General features: G+C 46.0%; 1 protein-coding gene across 2 annotated transcripts in view; it reads left to right on the forward strand.

Annotated features, from left to right (window-relative positions):
- Positions 1–1,653: 1,653 nt before the first annotated feature.
- Positions 1,654–19,737, forward strand: part of CCDC81 (coiled-coil domain containing 81) — a 112,401-nt gene continuing 94,317 nt past the window's right edge. For both annotated transcript variants that reach the window (XM_063951371.1, XM_063951372.1), the window contains exons 1-6: positions 1,654–1,757; positions 3,689–3,764; positions 11,362–11,423; positions 13,489–13,645; positions 15,762–16,018; positions 18,869–18,954. In XM_063951371.1, coding sequence (XP_063807441.1) covers positions 3,698–3,764; positions 11,362–11,423; positions 13,489–13,645; positions 15,762–16,018; positions 18,869–18,954 — 629 coding nt within the window. In that variant the 5' untranslated portion in view covers positions 1,654–1,757; positions 3,689–3,697. The remainder of the gene's footprint in view (positions 1,758–3,688; positions 3,765–11,361; positions 11,424–13,488; positions 13,646–15,761; positions 16,019–18,868; positions 18,955–19,737) is intronic.

Genomic DNA, 19,737 nt, shown 5'->3' on the forward strand with positions numbered 1-19,737 from the left:
AATTACGCCCCACACTTATGCCTACTGCACATTATGCCTTACATAGTAATGCCCAACACATTATGCCCCATACAGTAATGCCCACTGCACATTATGCCTAACACAGTAATGCCCTGCACTTTATGCCCCACACAGTAATGCCAAGGCAACAGCAACCAGTCCATGGAAGCCTTTGTGCTGCAGCGTGACTGGGTGCAGTGGAGCAGCGGGCCACATAGTAACCACATCCCCTGCACCTATAGTAGTTACGAGTGTGACTTATTCTCACCTTTTTTTAGTCAGGGGCTATTTAATATTAAATATATCTGCATCGGGGTACATTGGTTTCCACAGGGAAACATCGGGGGTGTAGAGATGGATCTTGATCCAGGCACCAATAGGCTAAAGCTTTAGACTGTCCCAGGATCCATTGGAGCCTCCTCTATAACCCCACCTTCAATGGGAGTACTATTTAAGATTGGATGTTGCCCATAGCGACCAATCAGATTCCAGGTATTATATTCTAGAATTTGCTAGATTATTATTATTACCCTTTATTTATATGGCGCCACAAGGGTTCCGCAGCGCCCAATTACAGAGTACATATGCACATAATCAAAACAGGAAAACAGTGACTTACAGTTGAAGACAATATAGGACAAGTGGGATCCGGTCTGAAGATCGACAGTGTCTAGGTCGACAATGTTTAGGTCGACCACTATAGGTCGACAGTCACTAGGTCGACATGGATGGAATGTCGACAGGGTTTCTAGGTCGACATGTGCTAGGTCGACAGGTCTAAAGGTCGACATGAGTTTTTCACATTTTTTTTCTTTTTTTCATACTTAACGATCCACGTGGACTACGATTGGAACGGTAAAGTGTGCCGAGCGAAGCGAAGGCACCATGCCCGAAGCATGGCGAGTGAAGCGGTGCACTAATTTGGGATCCCGGTCACTCTACGAAGAAAACGACAAAAAAAAAAAAAAATCCTCATGTCGACCTTTAGACCTGTCGACCTAGCACATGTCGATCTAGAAACCCTGTCGACCTTCCATCCATGTCGACCTAAACATTGTCGACCTAGACACTGTCGATTTGATGAACCACACCCAGGACAAGTACAGGGTAACTAAGCATAACTACACCAGTAAACGACACAGAGATAGGTTTCAAGTTGGATGAAAAACTGCGGGATTTGGGCAGTTGAGGATTAATAAAGTAAGAAAAGGATAAGCACATGAGGGAAGAGGGCCCTACTTGTGAGAGCTTACATTCTAAGATAAATGAGAAGTAGAATCTGATTGGTTGGTATGGGCAACTTCCCATCTTAAACAGTACTCCCATCTTAGTAAATTTACCCCAATATTGGAATACTGAGGGACATTTTTCAGGGGGTGAAACATAAAAATAAAATTCTTGGGTCAAGTTTTGAAAACCTGGTACTGTGACCCTGTGAATCAGTATGCACACTGTCAGAAAGTTTACTGACAACCAAAAATGGTACTAGGTGGAAACTTGGTCAGTTCCCTGCCCTGATGGTGCAGCAACCTGCTACTGCACGCCTGGCCTGCACCCAGACTGACTGACAGGACGCCCCGCCCCTCTCCTACGCGTCCACACACTCCTGCCCTGGCCGCAACACGGGAGAGCGCGCGTGACGTCACTCCTTAGCAACAGCTCGGGAGCTGCCCGGCCGCGCGTCCTAGTGACCGGCGCGCCCCCGCCGAAGCACTCTGTCACTTCTGAGCAGCCCGGCGGGTCCTGGGAGACAGCGGGTGAGAGCGCGGGTGTCTGGGGCTCTGTAACACCTTCCAGGGAGGGGGAAGAGAGTGTGCTGTGGGAGGGGGTAATTAGTTACAGCTAGAAATATACATTACATATAACTCATTCATACATCTGTCTCTCCTCCAGCACCTAGACCAGGGGTAGGCAACCTGTAGCTCTTCTGCTGCGGGGGGACTACACATGCCAGCATGCCCTGACACAGTTTCAGCATTCCCTAATAACAAGACTGTACCATGGCATGCTGGGAGGTGTAGTTCCACAGCATCGGGAGTACCACAGGCTGCCTGCCCCTGACCTAGAGGGTTATAATCACCCAGCATGATAGAATCTCAGGGGTCACAGTCCCTCCATATAATTATGCAGGGACTGTGGTTTGTTATGTTTGTATGTATGCGCAGAGCTTGCAATCTAATCATGTATGTTGCCTATGACAGGGAGGAGAGTGCTGTGTATGTGGGGGATGATAAAGTGTCTTGTCTGCTAGTTATAACCTCTGCAGTAAGTATATTATTTATCTCTTATGCAATTTTACAAGAAAAAACAAAAACAAACTTTTTAACATGCAAAAACATTTGTTGCAATTGTGTTTTTGGGTTAGTATTTGGAGTTGGGGGTTAAAACGAATGCAGAATTGGGGGGGGGGGGGGGGGGGGGGGGATAACAAACCCATCACCTCAGTCTGAGGTGTTTTTTCCCCATTAGAAGTGACTGTATGAAGTAGCATAGAAATATGCAGATAGACCACCCAAAAAAGCAGTGTACATACATACACTAAATACGCACAAACACCGGTTATCAAATGGGCCATGCATAGATGAAAACAAAGAATCTTTCCATGAGTTTATAACATACAGATGGAGCCCTGCTCATATATCCCTTTTATAGGATTAATTGAGCCAGTGCTGAAGGACTTAATCCCCTGCTGTATTGTTCTCTCTGTATTGTATTGCAGCTGGGAATAATAGATGAAAGGCTTATGCTAATAAACCTTGGTGCACCTAGGTGCAGCAGAGAAGACTAGATGAGCGTGGCTCCATCTGTAGGGACAAGTATTCAATGAAACCCCTGAGTAAGCAAACCCACAGGAACAAAGTATTATACTAGGTACACACCTGATCCATTTTACTCACAATACGAGCGATCCGAATAATTATCCACCCTAAAGCTCGTCACAAATGCTCACTAGCTGTTCTACCCATTCTTCGCACGGGAGTTTCTGATTTTCACGGTTGTAAATATAAATGTGAGCTAAAAATTTGGTACATCTATAATCTAATTATTATTAAGGTATAATTTACCTCCTGTAAGTAAATATTAATCCATGGTTCTTGGCGTTACCCGAGGAGCACCCGTAGCAGATACGGGAAAAAGTGACAGGACAATTTTTGTGGTTTATGAAATTCTACACACTGGAGGTGTAATCCAAATTTTCATCCGATTGTCCGTTTGGGCGGTATCGTTCACGCAACGCAAGCCGCGCAACGGTAATGACGTCATTATGTCAACCCCCTTTTCATCCCCTTAGGGGAGGTTTATTAAAATTCTAATTACGTTGTTTTCCTATTTTCCACTGGAATAGTACCTTATGTTACATTTTATCTTCCTAACATATCGGGAAGTAAGAGAATTAGTGATGAGTGAGTGAGTGAGAGAGTCAGTGAGTGAGTGAGGTCTTTTGCATTTATATATATAGATTTCTTTGGACACATTTCGTGCAGCAGGTGAGATCCAATCATCCGGTCTGACTGCATCTGGAACGATAATCGGCCTCGGGAGCTGCGTACACACTCTTGTGATTATTGGGCCGAGCAGCCATATTATTGTATAGTGTGTACCAAGCTTTAGACATCACAGTAGCCGTTTGTGCAGTGCAGACTTGTGTTATTTTATTGTCTTTACTCCTTAACCCCTTCTCCATTAGGTCTGGAAGATGTTGGATTTTTTACAAGACGCTGACAGAAACGGCTTTCCCACTCTCTCAAAGCTCTCCGAGGATGGTTAGTAAATTCAGGCATTATATAAAACTAGTAATCAGCCAGTCAAAATGCCGGAACAATGTAACGGTAATGTCAGCACCAGCGACTCTGTGCGCCCAAACAGAGCAACACTTGAATTGCTCTGTTAGGCGCCATCTAGTGGCCGTCAGTGCACAAAACACTTGAATTCCCCCCAGAGAGGTGAGGAGCAGCGTTAGCCTTTTATTAGATAGGATTGTTGTTGAACTCATGTTCAGAAACTCTGACCTTAGGGCCTAATTCAGCATGGAATGCTGCTCCCCGTTTGTGGGGTGGTCTCCGGCGGCTGCGTGACATCACGCGCAGCCGCAGCGACCCAAAAGATGGCAGCAGGTAGATGTCTGCCTTTGCAGGCAGAGGGCAACCCTAAACATGTGAGAGCATCGCTGTCGTGCGATGCGCTCGCACGTTTTTGCGGGGAAGGGGGGGGCAGGAGCCGGCATGCAGGGCGGACTTGCTCTGTGCTGGGCGTCCCCCCGCATGTCAGTGTAAGGGGCTGTAGATGTGCGATTTACAACCCATGCTGAATAAGGCCCTTAGTGCAGAACAGTGAACTGTGACAGACATTTGTGCATACACCTCCCGACATTCTTATTGTATCCTGTAAGCCGAGACCGGCTGTGCTGATGAAACGGGGACGTGGTCCGTGGCCCAGCTGCTGCTGCTTGTAGGATTAATGACGGAGTGCGCCGCTCTGTTGCTGGCAGGCTACCGGCTGCTGTGTAATGCACATGCGTGACGGTCATCTGTGCACTGCATTCTCCTGGGGGCCCTCAGATAAGACTGGAAGGTTTCGCTGAGGCTGGAAAGGCTGTTGCTGGGTGAACATTCCCTGGCAATGGGTAGTGTACTGTACATTTAATGCCATCTATAAATGGGTGTGGTATGGAAGGTCGACAGTAACTGGGTCAACAGTGTCTAGGTCGACCACTATTGGTCGACAGTAAGTAGGTCGACAGGTCACAAGGTCTACATGAGTTTTTTATGTTTTTTGGGTGTCGTTTTCTCCGTACAGTGACCGGGAACCCCAATTAGCGCTCGGCACAGGTTACTATTCCCAATCGTAGTCCGCGTGGATATTTAAGTATGAAAAAGTTAAAAAAAAATTGTGAAAAACTCATGTAGACCTTTTGACCTTTCGACCTAGTTACTGTCGACCTAGAGATCGGATCCCCTTTGATCTGTCGACCTAGAGATCGGTAAGCTCCTTTGTAAAATACTGAATGGAGGACACCCCTTTAGTTGTTAAATGGAGCCCTGTGGAACACTTATGTGACAGATTCTGTAAAGAAATATATACAAATGTGAATATCTGAAAAGTCTTCCATGTTATTGCAGATCTATCTTTTGCAAAAATAAAATGAAAGGGATTTCCACCTGTAATAACCCCTGTACAACCCCCTCCCCCCTTCCCAACAAAAGGTTTCGGCAACAGATAAATATAATATGGCATTTTTGGTAGCGTCTGACTATTTGGAAAATGAGTTATACCCCAGTGTTAGTGGTGATGCTGGAATCCTATGTACTATTGTGCTTCAGGCAATGCAATAAGTGTCACACTTAGCACAGCTGCCGCCTCACTTCACTGGGAGAAATACTTGTATTGTCTTGTGGATTACCGTATTATGTTACCTGGTAGTAAAGTTACTGTATATTTGTAAAAGATTCCATAGAGAGAAACTTAATACCTTAATACCCTCTAATCAAGTCCATTAGCGTCCATTGTTGGGCAGACATGTATTGTTCTGTAAAGTACATGCAAAATGGACCTGTACTGCGAATGCTATATTCACTTTCCACTGTCTGCTTTGTGTGTACTGGGAATGTAAAAAACCCCCAAAACAATCAAGTATATCTTTGTTCCATTAAAAGCCGACTTAATTTAACTCAGATGACTTTCATTTTATTCTCTCATTTTATTCCCTCGTTAAATGTCTAGTGTGTATATTAAGTCATTCATATAAAAAACACATTCTTGTTATTTGTCTTTAAGTTTCTGCATTGGTGCTATTATGTCTACCAGCAGATCATACCAATCAGTACAGTTCCATTATTTACCTTCTCATAATCATAATTTATCTCCTTCCTCACATTCCTAAGTGTCACTGCAAACTAAAAGTGTAATAATCTTCTTAGAATACAATCATTTGGGGTTGTGGTATAATGGCTTTTGCAATATATTAGGGTCAGCACATGACGTGATAAATGGAGGTGGGGGCAGATATGGATAGGGCTGACAAGCCAGGAACAGAGGTAATGGTCCTTTGTATGAAACTGGTTGGACTTGCCGCAGTTTTCTATACAGTATGTAAAGAATGCTGATTGTTAATAACCCTGTACAATGTGGAGGTCTTTTCCATGCTGATACCAGCTGTCCGCACTCAGCCCATCCTGCCAGCCCTAAGAGACAGCATCAGCGTGCTGTTTGGTCACACACGCAGGATAAGTGGCACAGGATTTGTCCATTCAGCCTGTAGTTCTCCAGCATGGCATGGTAGAAAGATGAACACACAGGGCTAATCTACAGTCACCCTCTGACCTCAGCTGCCTGCATGCCCAACAATGATCCGATCAATATCAGTTTGTAGGGCTTTTGGTCATTGTGGTTGTTATCACACTACACTGTTGGGCCAGTTACCCGATACGGGCTGCAGAGTGCCAGCAGGCAACCCGCCAGTGTCGGCAGTATAACACTGTCACAGATATTGTACAGCAGGTCTCTATAATTAGAAATTCCCATAGTAATATACAGTATTGCATTTCAACGGTGGGCGCTGTTTAATTGAAAGACTGCAGCCGTTTGGGGGTGGGGGCTTAATGCACAGGCATGCCTTGGAAGTTTTGGGGGGTGATGCAGCCAGCGACTGCATCCTCGGATGCGGAAACTCTAGCCTTGGCTTCTCAGTTGTGGTGGACATTCTTAGCAGCCTTAGGTCCGATGATCCACATGATGTTCCCGATGTTGATCTGACTTTTTTTTACCTGTTGGTAACCTCATCCCTATTTGAGCCTTAGTTCTGTGTAAGGATATCCTAATGTCTATTCCAAGCATATTTATGTTCCCCTACTGTCTTAGCCTCTACCACCTCTGCTCGGAGGCTACAAAGCCTAAGACAGTAGAGAGATTTAAAGACCCTCTGCGTTTCAGTCCACAAGTATGTCAGTGCTTGTTGCCGCATTTCGCAGTGATAAGGAATGTCTTTTCAGGGCTATTTATGAAAATTCTCCTACCGGGTCAGTGTTTCGCATAAGAGCACGCCCCTGCGAAGCGTGAAAAGTAAAGTCATAGCTGTCACTATCAGCTTACTGACAGGTGCAGACTGATCTTACCTAATGCGTGTACAGTTTGCTGCCTCCAAAGAAGATGATGGGGAGAGCTGTAGTTTGGGTAATCTGTGATATCCCCAGCTTTAACCTATTGGTAAATTGCCCTAATGCTTAGGTTTACTCAGTGGCGTGCGATGAGGTCAGTGGCTGGTGAGGCACTACCATAATGTCCGCCGAATCCTGTCGATGACCCCCACCGCCGCCGAGACAATGCCCGCTACTGCCTCTGAACCGCCGCCCGCTGCCACCGCCAATGGCTTACAAACTCGCCCACCATCAACTGACCCAGCCCTCCGCCACTAATTTGGATCTCGATCCGATGCCGCCAATGCCCGCTGCCTGCCTGCTCATCATAAAAATAAAAAAAAATTAGTGTTTGGGACTGGGAAGGGAGTGGGAGGAGGACATGAATGCAATTTTGTTGTCCAGGGCTTCCATTAACTTAATGGAGAAGGGTCTGAATGGGTTAAAAAATGTAAAAAAAAAAATGCTAAGTATAACCAGCCTCGGGCTCTTTGAGCTGGCTCTGGTTGTTTAAATACTGGGGGAAAAATTGGACAGGTGTTCCCCGTATTTAGACAACCAGCACTGGGCTCTTAGTCCGGTCCTGGTTCCAAAAATACGGGTGACAAAAGATGTAGGGGTCCCCCGTATTTTTAAAACCAGCACCGGACTAGCCAGGGACATAATGCCACAGCCGGGGGACACATTTATGTAGGTCCCTGCGGCCGTGGCATTACCCCCCCAACTAGTCACCCCTGGCCGGGGTTCCTTGGAGGAGTGGGGACCCCTTAAATCAAGGGGTTTCCCCCCCCCTCCAGGCATCCAAGGGCCAGGGGTGAAGCCCGAGGCTGTCCCCGGCACCCCTGGGCGGTGGGTGCCGGGCTGATAGCCATAAGTGTGTAAAAAAAATAATATTATTTTTCATTGTGAAACTACAAGGCCCAGCAAGCCTCCCCCCACTTGCTGGTACTTGAGAGCCTCAAGTAGCAGCATGCGAGGAAATAACGGGCCCGCTGGTACCTGTAGTTCTACAACAACAAAAATACCCAAATAAAAACACAACACACACACCCTGAAAGTAAAAATTTATTATAACACACTTACACACTCACACATACTTACCTACATCCCACGCCGATCACGTCCACTTGTCCATGTAGAATCCAATACCTGTAAAACATGAAATTTAGACTTACAAACTTCAATCCACAGGAGGGGGGAAAGGAGAGAGAGAGAGAGAGAGGCTGTGAGCGGGAGGGGAGGACGGAGCCGGCGGAGGAGGACAGGGGAGAGCAGCACTCACTGCAGGGCCACCGCTGCTCCCGGCTAACTCCAACAGACAGTAACCGCCCCAACTTCCGCCTGCTATCAGTGCCTCCCAAAGTCATTTAAGCTAAAAAAAACATATTTGCATTAAATCAAGTAGATACCTATGACACAGAATATGTGTCATAAGTATCTTCTTTGTATAATTTACTAATTAATCACAGGGGAGGCACTGCCTCCCCTGACTGCACGTCCCTGGGTTTACCATATTATTCCTTTAAACTGGGACACACATGAATTATACAGGTTATGTGGCTGATTTAAACCAGGTGAAATTCAGGCTTGAAGTCAGACAGCCACAGAACCTGTGTAATTTATGAGTGTCCCGGTTTAAAGGCACAGCGGTGTTTTCAATTCAAGTCGACTTTTTTAGGTCGAATAGTGTTCCGACCTATTCAATTGGGCTGCTGTTTTCTGACAAATCGGCAATTCCGACTTGTTGGAAAACACATGTATCGGCGGATTAGCCGCGGATCCACGTGTTTTGTCGGATTTGCAGCCAAATTTGACAGCTTTTAGCCCCGTTTTTTCGACAATGTCAATTCGACTTTAAAAAAGTTGGCTTGACATTGTCGAGCTGCAAATTGAATACTGCATTGTCGGATCCTTTCCGTTGGAAAGGATTCGACGAGCATTGAATAGACCCTATACCATAGTATGTCAAGCCTATCAATGCTAATCTTTGCCTAAAGGTGTGTACACGCGGTGAGATCCTTGCTGTGATTGATGTTGACTATGCGATTTCCCTTGAACTCCCCCAGGACCCAGATAGCACAGATTTTGACTATCTGTACTTTCAATTTTGTCTATATATGATTTTGACTGAGTGCCAATTTTGACTGTACTTTGTACTAGATAGTACACTAGATAGTCAAGATTGACTTGCCTGCACAGTCTATCTAGCCTTACGATACCGACCCCACGGGAGTGCGCATCAGGATCGAATCTGTATCGCAAGCTGCCTAACACCATGAGATATGCACTAACGTTCCTTAAGATTTATCTCACCGTGTATACACACCTTTATTCGTTGTTGGTACACCATTTCTGCAGGATTTAAGCCAAATAATTACATCATAAATAGGTCCCTTAAATATGCAATAACTGCCATACTTGCAACTAACGGGATAATATGTCTCCATACCTTCCAACATGACCCTCTCCAGGAGGGACACAATGCTCTGCTTCTGGACTTTTCTCTTAATTTATGATTGCCGGCACCTATGTTGAACAGGTTACTGGATAAGAAAGGTGTTTTACCACAGGTGATGGCAATCACAGAGTAAGAGGGAAGTCCAGGAGCAGAGCATTGTGTCCCTCCTGGAGTGGGCCATGTTGGGAGGTATGTGTCTCTAATGGGATACGGTCGTTAAGTCGACACATCTTAGGTCGACATGCATTAGGTCGACTTGGTCGATATGTCGACGTGTACTAGGTCGACATTAGTTTTTCTCATTTTTCCCCTCATTTTTTGGACTTTTTCATACTTTACGATCCATGTGGACTACAATTGGGAACGGTAACCTGTGCTGAGCGAAGCATGGCGAGCGGACACGGTGCACTAATTGGGGTTCCCGGTCACTTTACGAAGAAAACAACGCCAAAAAAAGTAATAAAAAAAAACATGTCGACCTTTTGACCTAGTACATGTCGACCTAATGACCACGTCGACCTATTGTCCCTGTTGACCTAATGCATGTCCACCGTCCATGGTCGACCTAATGACTGTCGACCTAAGTTGAGTCGACCCAACGACCCATACCCGTCTCTAATACCAGTAGTAATATAAATCCTCTCTAGTGTATATTTATGGGTATGTATAAACTTGTGTAATACCTCTCTCCCTGAAGTCACTTATTATAAGTGGGAGTTCCCTTATAATTACATACCTCCCAACATGACCCGCTCCAGGAGGGACACAATGCTCTGCTCCTGGACTTCCCTCTTAATATATGATTGCCATCACCTGTGCTGCAACACCTTTCTTATCCATTAACCTGTTCAGCACAGGTGATGGCAATCATAAATTAAGAGAAGTCCAGGAGCAGAGCATTGTGTCCCTCCTGGAGAGGGTCATGTTGGGAGGTATGCTTTCCAGGAGGGACAGAATAGAGCATTCTGTTCATGGACATCTTACTTAATGTTTGATTGCCATCACCTGTGTTGAACTAGTTGATGGATCATACATTAAAAGGGAAGTCCCGCAATGGAGTATTCTGTCCCTCCTGGAAAAGGTCATGTTGGGAGGTAATTAGACTTGCCATAATATCCCTTTAATCCAGCACACCTACGAATTACACAGGTTCTGTTGCTGGCTAAATTTAAGACTGCATATACCCTGGTTCTAATTAGCCACAGAACCTGTACAAATCATAGATCCCGAATTAAAGGGATACTATGACAATCCTACTTTTAATATGGGCTAAATGTAGGGAATAATTGCCCTTTCAACAGAGACTGGGTGCATTACATTGAGAAATAATCAGCTGTAATACTAGAAATAACTGTCAATGATAGATTGTCAGCTCTATGTTTGCAGGTTTTTACTATTTTTTCCTAATTGGGAAGCAAGTGTCACCTTGTGATTTTTAATAGTTTTATCTACCTTCCAAGTAAGGATCGTGGGTCCTCTGTGCACATCGGCCCTCACTCAGGTTCCATTGTTGCTACGGCGGATGCAGCAAAGTACCGATGTTCAATACTTTACACATTACACCCCTAGTTGTACTCCTATAAATGTGCGTCCTAACTGGAACAGATCCAGACGGAAACCTGAAGCCCAATATTAAGATGTAGCTGCCTACCAGAGATTGAGCGATGAAGTGGAAGAAATATAATCTGTTGCTATGTAATAAATTACTTTTGAAAGGGTCCAACATCCATATTTCTGCTTTCCTGATCTGTTTCACTGTCTGTATTTCAGATGTTTGCACAATATGGGCTAGTGTGTCTGAGTTCATTGAGCATCAAATGTCTCTGCAAAAGGTAATGTATGTACTATATTTGTCTAACTACAGTGTAGGCAGCCATTTTGTGTCTTACTGATCCGTAAGTTAGTGCAAGGCCACAAAATGGCTGCCTCCACTGTGCAGAGGACATAACTTAAGCTACAGCACTGTCATTAAAAACATAGTAATGTATATCAGAGGAATGTGTTCTGTTTATGGGGATGGTTTTGTCTGTATACATGTAAATGTGGAGTACATCATCAGGGGGTGCACTGAAGTCCATCCAATTTTAAGTAAATTGGATGGACTTCAGTGCACCCCCTGATGATGTACTGTGGGGACACAAGTTTGTGCAAAGGAACTCTGTGCTGGCCAGCAGGTGAGGGGTCACATGTATATAAGGGAACAGGAAGTGGAAATGCGGTGGCCAATGGTGCATGTCGCCTCCCCACCATTAGCGCCCTTTTCCCAGACCCGGTGTATATTTACACAGAAAGGCTCAAACAGCCAGCCAATGGTATCGCAGGTGATCCAGTGCTGCCTCCTAGGACTCGGCACTAGATCACACACGTAAGCAGGAGGCGTCTGTTTATACCAGACGCCTCTTGCGGCATGGGATCCGGACTATAGGTCAACATACATTAGGTCGACAGACACAAGGTCGACTTATGAAAGGCTGACACTGGAAAAAGGTTGTCAGGTTCATAATGTCAACAATTGTCGACACACATGTGGTCGATGCATGTTTTTGGGGGAGGTTTCATGTTTGTGGACTTGTTCCTTCCTTGACTGCCCATGTCACAAATCATAACCTTTAGTAGCCTTGTAGCGATAAATCGGAGCGAGACACCATGCCCGAAGCATGGCGAGCGCAGCGAGGGGACACGTTTCTACAAATGGTGGTCCCAGATGAAAAAACTGTACACACTAACCCCAAAAATGCAAAAAAAAAGTGTCGACCATTGTCACGTCTACTTTTTGACCCAGTCGACCTTTTGTACCTGTCAACCTTTTCCAGTGTCGTCCTTTCATATGTCAACTTTTTGTCCGTGTCGACCTTGTATCTGTCGACCTAATGACTGTAGACCTAATCGATGGGATGTAATGCCGCCCAATCCGGTGACCGCGCGGGATGCCGGCCGAACTTTGACTTTTTTTAAAAGTTGCAATCACTTACAAGTCATGGTTTTGTCCCTTTAAAAAAACATCCAAGTTCGTCCGGCATACCACACAGCCGCCGGACTCAGGCGGCATTATATCCAGCCGCTGGACTGTAGATGTTCTATTCCACACCCCTGCTGCATTTCCATACTAGCGCATCGCTGCTGCTGCAGCAGCTGCTGCTTCCCAGTAGGCAGGAGTGATGCAGTCTCCAACCACATCTGAATTAGGCCCAAGGTATAGCTCATTGCATGGTAGCCAGTGTACAAAGCTAATCCTAGTGTTCAATATATGTAGTGTGATCTCTGGTGGCTAGTGTACAACATGGGCCGTGTACTTGTACATGACACTACCGCATCAGTTGTGGTTCAGTGAGCTCTATACAATGTAATCTCTGGTGGCTAGTGTACAACATGGGAAGTATACATTATACTACCCCATATGGGTGGTTTTGTGTGCTCTATAGAACCCAGTCCCTGGTGGCTAGTGTGTACTGATCCCTATGATCCCGCCATCTCCGAGCTGTCACCAATCCCTGTTACTTTGGCTGTGTGCACCTCCGTTGCTTCTTCTATATTGAACTCTGACAGCGAGAGAGCCAATTAGAGAACAGGAAACTGAGCGCCATCTATGAAGTATTGTTGGGGCTGTTGGATGATTGGAGGGTAACGTGGGAAGAGATTGCCTGTGAATTTATTATTCAGCTTGGAGCAAGGTGAGGTCTTGGCAGAGCGGCGCTATTGGACATATATGGTATCAGTAGGAGGGGCATATTCACAGCCAGAGTGTGCTGTCCGCAACAGGTCGGAAGTTGTCCTGCAACTTTGCTTATGCATATAGTTTGGACCACTTGCTGTTCCGTACTGGACCACAGATACTACATAATATATATCTTTTGTCTTTTTTCAAAATAATTCTCTGTGTTTCTGATTATCTCTTAGGGAGTGCAGGTGCCTGGGCTGGGAACATTTACTCTGTCACGGCAAAAGTTAAATGTTGGTAACAACAAATTTACTCTGCTACAACGTCCAGTCTTCCTTCTGTCTGAGAAATGTGCCCAAATTCATGGATTAAAGTGCAACAAGATATTCACAACTGGTAAGTAACGAAGAGCCCCCAGCTCTACCTGCACTCATTATTATAAACCACGAGTATACTAGCGGGAGCCAACATTGTACCAGCAGCTTAGTGATTTACTCACAGTTCCATATATTGTTGTGTTCAGACCCCTATATGCTGTGCCTATTGTACTGGTCTAATGTCCATCAAAGTCTTGTCACATGAACACAGCCAGTGCCGTAACTAGACAGTTTAGTGCTGAGTGTAAGAAATGGCATCCCCCATCCTTTGAAATAGGGCCGTGCGCATCCCAGCATTCATATCAGCGGCGACCAGCCAATGTGGAAGGAGAGGGACAGCTGCAGTGGCACCGCCACCAATTACAGTGTGCTGCTGCTGCTCCGGAGTCCCCGTCCCTCCCCCTCCTCCCCTGCCCCGGAGCTGCGCCTCTCCTCACTCCGGCACACACAGGCGGATTGTAAGGAGTCAGTTTGACTCATTACAATGCCGCTGACTTTAGGCCCCTTGGAACGGGGATGCGGGCAGTTGCGCCCTCAGTGCAACTGCGCTGTGTGCCAGGCACCGCTGGCACACACGTAGTTACGTAAGGATTGCACATTCTGCTAAGTAGCAGAATTTGCTATCTTTTTAAATGCATGCTGGGGTCCGCCCATCTTAGGGCAAGGCCGGCAATCATGCTAACTGCTGTACCCCCCCCCCCCCCACCCCTCCGACCATGGTGAAATTGCGGTCACGCCCACATGAGGCCGTCGCCATTTTTGTGATCACACAGCCGCCCCGATCACGCCCACACCCCACACCACCATTTTGACTACCCCACCCCCGTTTATAAGCCATGCCCCTGCAACACTCCGTCTCCGCCTAGGAAACAGAGCTTTGTGCCCCCCCCCCCCTTCCCCCCACAAACACCTCTGCCTGATTGACATGCAGAGGCATTCACATTTTCTGCGGGCACATACGCAGGATGGGCCTTGTGTTTGCCCTCGTGCGGCTATTTGCGATCCAAACTGAATTAGCCCCTTGGTGCGTTCAGTAAAGTACTCAGTATCTGTAGTTGTCACACCATAACGGGGACACAGTGTATTAGGATCTACCTGCACTCCAAACTCATAAGCTGTGTATGTAGCGTGGGTCCCAATATGCAGTGGGGTAGTACCTTGAAGTACCTTGTACGTATGCTATTGCACACAATGGAGTGTGATGGTCCGATCCTGCCTCCTGCCTCGGTCCTCGGTGTGTGCCGGGATGAGGAACGATGACCGACGCAGGAGGTCTCCTCACATGTTACATCTGCCCCACCTGCACGCAATTGTTTTGCCCAGTTACTAGCTTTTTTTCCTTTGCTTCCAAATCCGAATCAGGCCCTATGACAATTCTAGCAGACGTGAGTGACAAAGTCATGCTGGCAGCTCTCATGGATATATTCCAGCAGAGGTGGGCTTAGTACCAGCTGGGGCCATGAGTATGCCAGCAGAGCTGGTGCCAGGATTATACCAGCTGTGATCGTGACTATACCACCAGAGGTGGGAGGCTGGTTGTCCAACGGCATGAGGGCTCCGGTACCCTCTGTGATAACTTTACATGCCCCCAGTTTTAGAGCAGAATTAGGTATCCATGTTCTGGGCCCAATCCGGCACTGGTTGGCAGACTATTTGGCTGCTGGGTGTAGTGGCTTTGGAGGGGAGAATTGGGGGTGGTAGACTCTCCTCTGTTATAGTAGTGATGTTCTGTGCCTGACACTTGTGCTGGCACATTTGTGATGCCATTCCGTTGCAGTCCCCAGGGTTTCTCCAACAGTGCACTGGCTGGCACAGGTGTTGGATCTGCCTGAACTGGCTTTTATTGTACCCAAAATATAAAATAAAGTCTGCAACCAGATTACCACCTGCCAGCCCTAGCTGCCTAGGACGCATATAAGATAATCCAACCCTTGAAATGAATACACAACTATTTTACGCCTACAGGATGCATTTATAGAGTCCACTGGATGTCCTCCTTAAATTGCTCCCAAAAAACGCAAGCTGTTACATTCGGGCCACAGTCTGGTTTTATTTCTGTGTTTGCTGTGTGAGGTGCTGGCACTCTTTAAATGATCATAATAATTACTGCACTTGTCCCCCTCTTCTATTTGCAGGAGATATCCCAATTGTTCCCCTGAACTTCATTGCCCTGTCTTTTGGGTGCCCCTATAACAGAGACACCATTGAGGGCTGTGTGAAGGAGACCCTCCTTGTCTTCTCACGCTCTGTTTCTACAAAACAAAATGTGGAGTTTAGTTTTAAAGGTATCGGAACCCTCATCATCAGGGACCTGAAAGTAAAGATGAAGTTTTACAAAGAGTTTGTTAATAGAATGGACGGAACGGGGACTCTGGTGCAGTCACTGTCTAATGTAAGTACATATTCTGCTTTGTGCAGTCATTTTCCCCGGGGTCCTTTAGTCCGGCTGTGTGATGTTCTGAAGGGGGAATGAGCAGGAGGATGACCTTGCGGCATCTCCCGATTACACCCCCCTTCTGCAGTTATTATACGGTGGGGTACAGACGTGTTGAGAACTTTGGGGCAGATGTATTAACCTGGAGAAGGCATAAGGAAGTGATAAACCAGTGATAAATGCAAAGTGATAAACACACCAGCCAATCAGCTCCCAGATGTAAATTAACAGTTGGGAGCTGATTGGCTGGTGCCTTATCACCTTGCCCTTAACACTGCTTTATCACTGGTTTATCACTTCCTTATGTCTTCTCCAGGTTAATACATCTACCCCTTTGTCCTGTAGTGCAGAATCAAAGTATTTGTCTATCTCTTATCTTTATTTGTTGGTTAGATACACTTTGTACCAGAGTGTATCTAAGTAGTACTGTTTTATGTAGAGTCATCACGTACCCAATGCCAGTAGTTTAATCTGACTAGCTCAAAAGTTATCTACTCAGTTCACGCGCAAAGACATGCTGTGGTCCTCTGTCCACCAATTGAGAAAAGGTTATTAGATATACATTGCCAGGTCTGTATCTAACCAACGACTGATACTGCAGGATAGGGCTTATATCTGCAAAACAGACACTTCAGGTTCATTTTGCTCAATTGCCAAAAATGGGCACAGAGAATGTACACAGTGAAAAAATATCTTAGCTCTTAAATAAAGAAACTTTGTGGACATCTGCCGAAAGCTAGAAGAAAAACACGTGGCACAAAGCATGATGACCCACCTGTTCTGCCTGCAGCACCCAACATCTCTGCCATCGCTAGTTCCCAGCCTACAGTGGTCAGCACATATCCAGCAGATGTCTGCTCATTTGCCCCTTGCCAAGTAGCCACTAATTGTGACTGGAGTTTACAGTCTAACTTCCCTCTGGTGGAAAGGAGCTGCAAGTGGGGGAGAGATGTGTTCTGGAACAGAACTTGGTGGATGCCAACCAAGGCATGTACAGGGAGAAATGGTGGGATAGGTTTTGTTCTTGGGTGACTTTGGGGACAGGATAAATGGCGGACTGCAGAGGGCACACATCAGTTGAACTGCCGCCCCTGCAGTCTGTGAGAGCTTACTCCTAATACAGGCCAGAGGTCACCATGGGACTGTGATGCAAGTGGCCTGGCCCCAGGGCCAGATTAAGCCTTGGGGGGCTTCGGGCACTTAAGACAAGAGGGTCCTGGAGAAGGGGGGGGGTGTATATTGGATTGTTCATACCTCCCAACATGATCCATTCCAGTAGGGACAAAATGCTCTCCTCCTGAACTTCCCTCTAAATATATGGTTGGCATCACCTGTGTTGAACTATTTGATTGATAAGAAAGGTATTTCAACACAGAAGATGAGTAGATGCTCCTTGGAACTCTCCTCCGGTATCTCTGCAACAGTGTAAATTACATGTAGGGTATATACGATCTGTATCCTGAGGCTATGGCAGCATTTGATCTTAACAAAAAAGGTAATTACAGGAAAATTAGCAGCAGGTAACTTGTGGATCTGTAGCTTCAAAGTATATAAATAAGTAAGATTTTGCAAACACCCCCCACTCCCTATATTCATTAGCCTGGCGGCTTCTTTCACTGGGTATTGGGGGTCATTCCGAGTTGATCGCTAGCTGCCGTTGTTCGCAGTGCAGCGATCAGGCTAAAAATCGTCATTTCTGCGTATGCGTATGCACCGCAATGCACACGCACAACGTACGGGTACAAAGCCATTTGTTGTTTTGCACAGGTTCTAGCGAAGTTTTCAGTCGCACTGACGGCCGCAAGCAGATTGACAGGAAGGGGGCGTCTCTGGGTGTCAACTGACCGTTTTCAGGGAGTGTTTGCAAAAACGCAGGCGTGGCTGAAAAAACGCAGGCGTGGCTGGGCGGGTGTATGACGTCAAATCCGGACACGAATAGGCTGAAGTGATCGCAAGCGCTGAGTAGGTCCAGAGCTACTCAGAAACTGCACAAACTGTTTTTGTAGAGCTCGGCTGCACAGGCGTTCACACTTCTGCTATGCTAAAATACACTCCCCAGTGGGCGGCGGCATAGCGTTTGCACGGCTGCTAAAACTAGCTAGCGAGCGATCAACTCGGAATGACCCACAAGGTCTCATCTGGCTTTCAGTTGTATTATCTGCACAGAAAGCAGGAAGAGTGAGAAAGGGAATAGCAGGATTACACCCAAACCAATATGCACACTGCACATAGGGCCTAATTCAGACCCGATAGCTGTTGTGCGAAATCGCACAGCGTCCGATTATCGAATGACTGTGCATGCGTATGCACTGCAATGCATATGCGCGTCGCCAAACAGCAACAGGATGGTGTTTGTATTGCACTGTAGGAGTAAGTCCTGGGCTACACACAGACTGCACACACTGAAAAAATGATTTGATGGTGAGTTGTGAACGGATTTGCAGCTATCCACTGTCTGGCGAAATTTTCACACGGTGTACGTATGCATTCGCACACTTGCAGGGGGCGGTTTTTCACTCTCCCTGGGCGGCGACTATCTGATCGCAGACTTCTGCAAATTTGCAGCACAGCAATCAGGTCTGAATTAGGTCCATAGACAGAACGCAGAATGCAGAGGGAAACATAAAGCATACATAGACTACACCGTCACTAATTACGTTACCTCCTTAGTTATATGTGCACACTAATAAAGAAAATATAATGTCTTGATGATGCTTCCGTCTAAGTTACTGTAGTCCTACATCTCTGGGATATAATGTAATGTGACTCTGAATAGTCAGTAATTCTCATATTCTGCTTCTGTATTAGAGACCGGGAACGGCTGATTCCGTGATGTCGGCTGGAGATGACGCTCCCCTGCGCCCTCGGTCATGCGGCGCTCTCCTGTTCCCCAGGTAATGTACACTGACGGAGATCTTTCCTAGCAGGATATTTCACACCTGTTTGGTTGTTTTGTTCTGTATAAAATGCAGCTTCTCCCGTTAGCAATGTAAACATAACCCCCCCTCTCCCCAACGCTAGCCTCCACCAGAAGGGCATTGCCACAAAAGCAATAAAGACCATTTTTCAAATATGCTTCCCCCCCATACAGGGAATTATTCACTCCAAGGATTCTGCCATGTCACTGCCACATCCCATGCATCATGTGTATGAAGAGACAGGCAGGTGGATATAAGAAGAAAATGTTATAGTGATGAATGAGAGGGAATCTGTCACTCTAGGCACTGTAGTATCCATAATTCTGGGCCTGTAGCTGTTTTCAGCCTTTATTAGCTTGTTGCTAGGGTCATTAGTTTATCAGACTGCTCGTGTGTGCAGATGAGGACTGGTTCTGAGAGAAGAGCTGGAATAACTATCCTGCCACAATAAATTTTGGAGTATAGCAACAGCTACAGGCTAAGTATACTCGAGAAGATCCACTGGAGGGACAGTAGTTGGCGCTGTCTCTTAAGTTGTCACTGTTGTCATCTCTCCTTGTTGTTATAGTGTACACTCTTCTAAAGATCTTATTACTCAAAATGTCTGCAGTTAAAAGATCGTAACGATGTCAAAGGTCATACTTTTGACACAATTAAAAATGTCAGCATATAAAAAGTTGACAGAGTTAAAATGTAGGCAATATAAATTTTAGCGTTAGTCTTAAAATGGAGAATCAACATTATGTACCTGCCAATATT

The sequence above is a fragment of the Pseudophryne corroboree genome, chromosome 2 (assembly GCF_028390025.1).
Source record: "Pseudophryne corroboree isolate aPseCor3 chromosome 2, aPseCor3.hap2, whole genome shotgun sequence".
Taxonomy (NCBI): Eukaryota; Metazoa; Chordata; class Amphibia; order Anura; family Myobatrachidae; genus Pseudophryne; species Pseudophryne corroboree.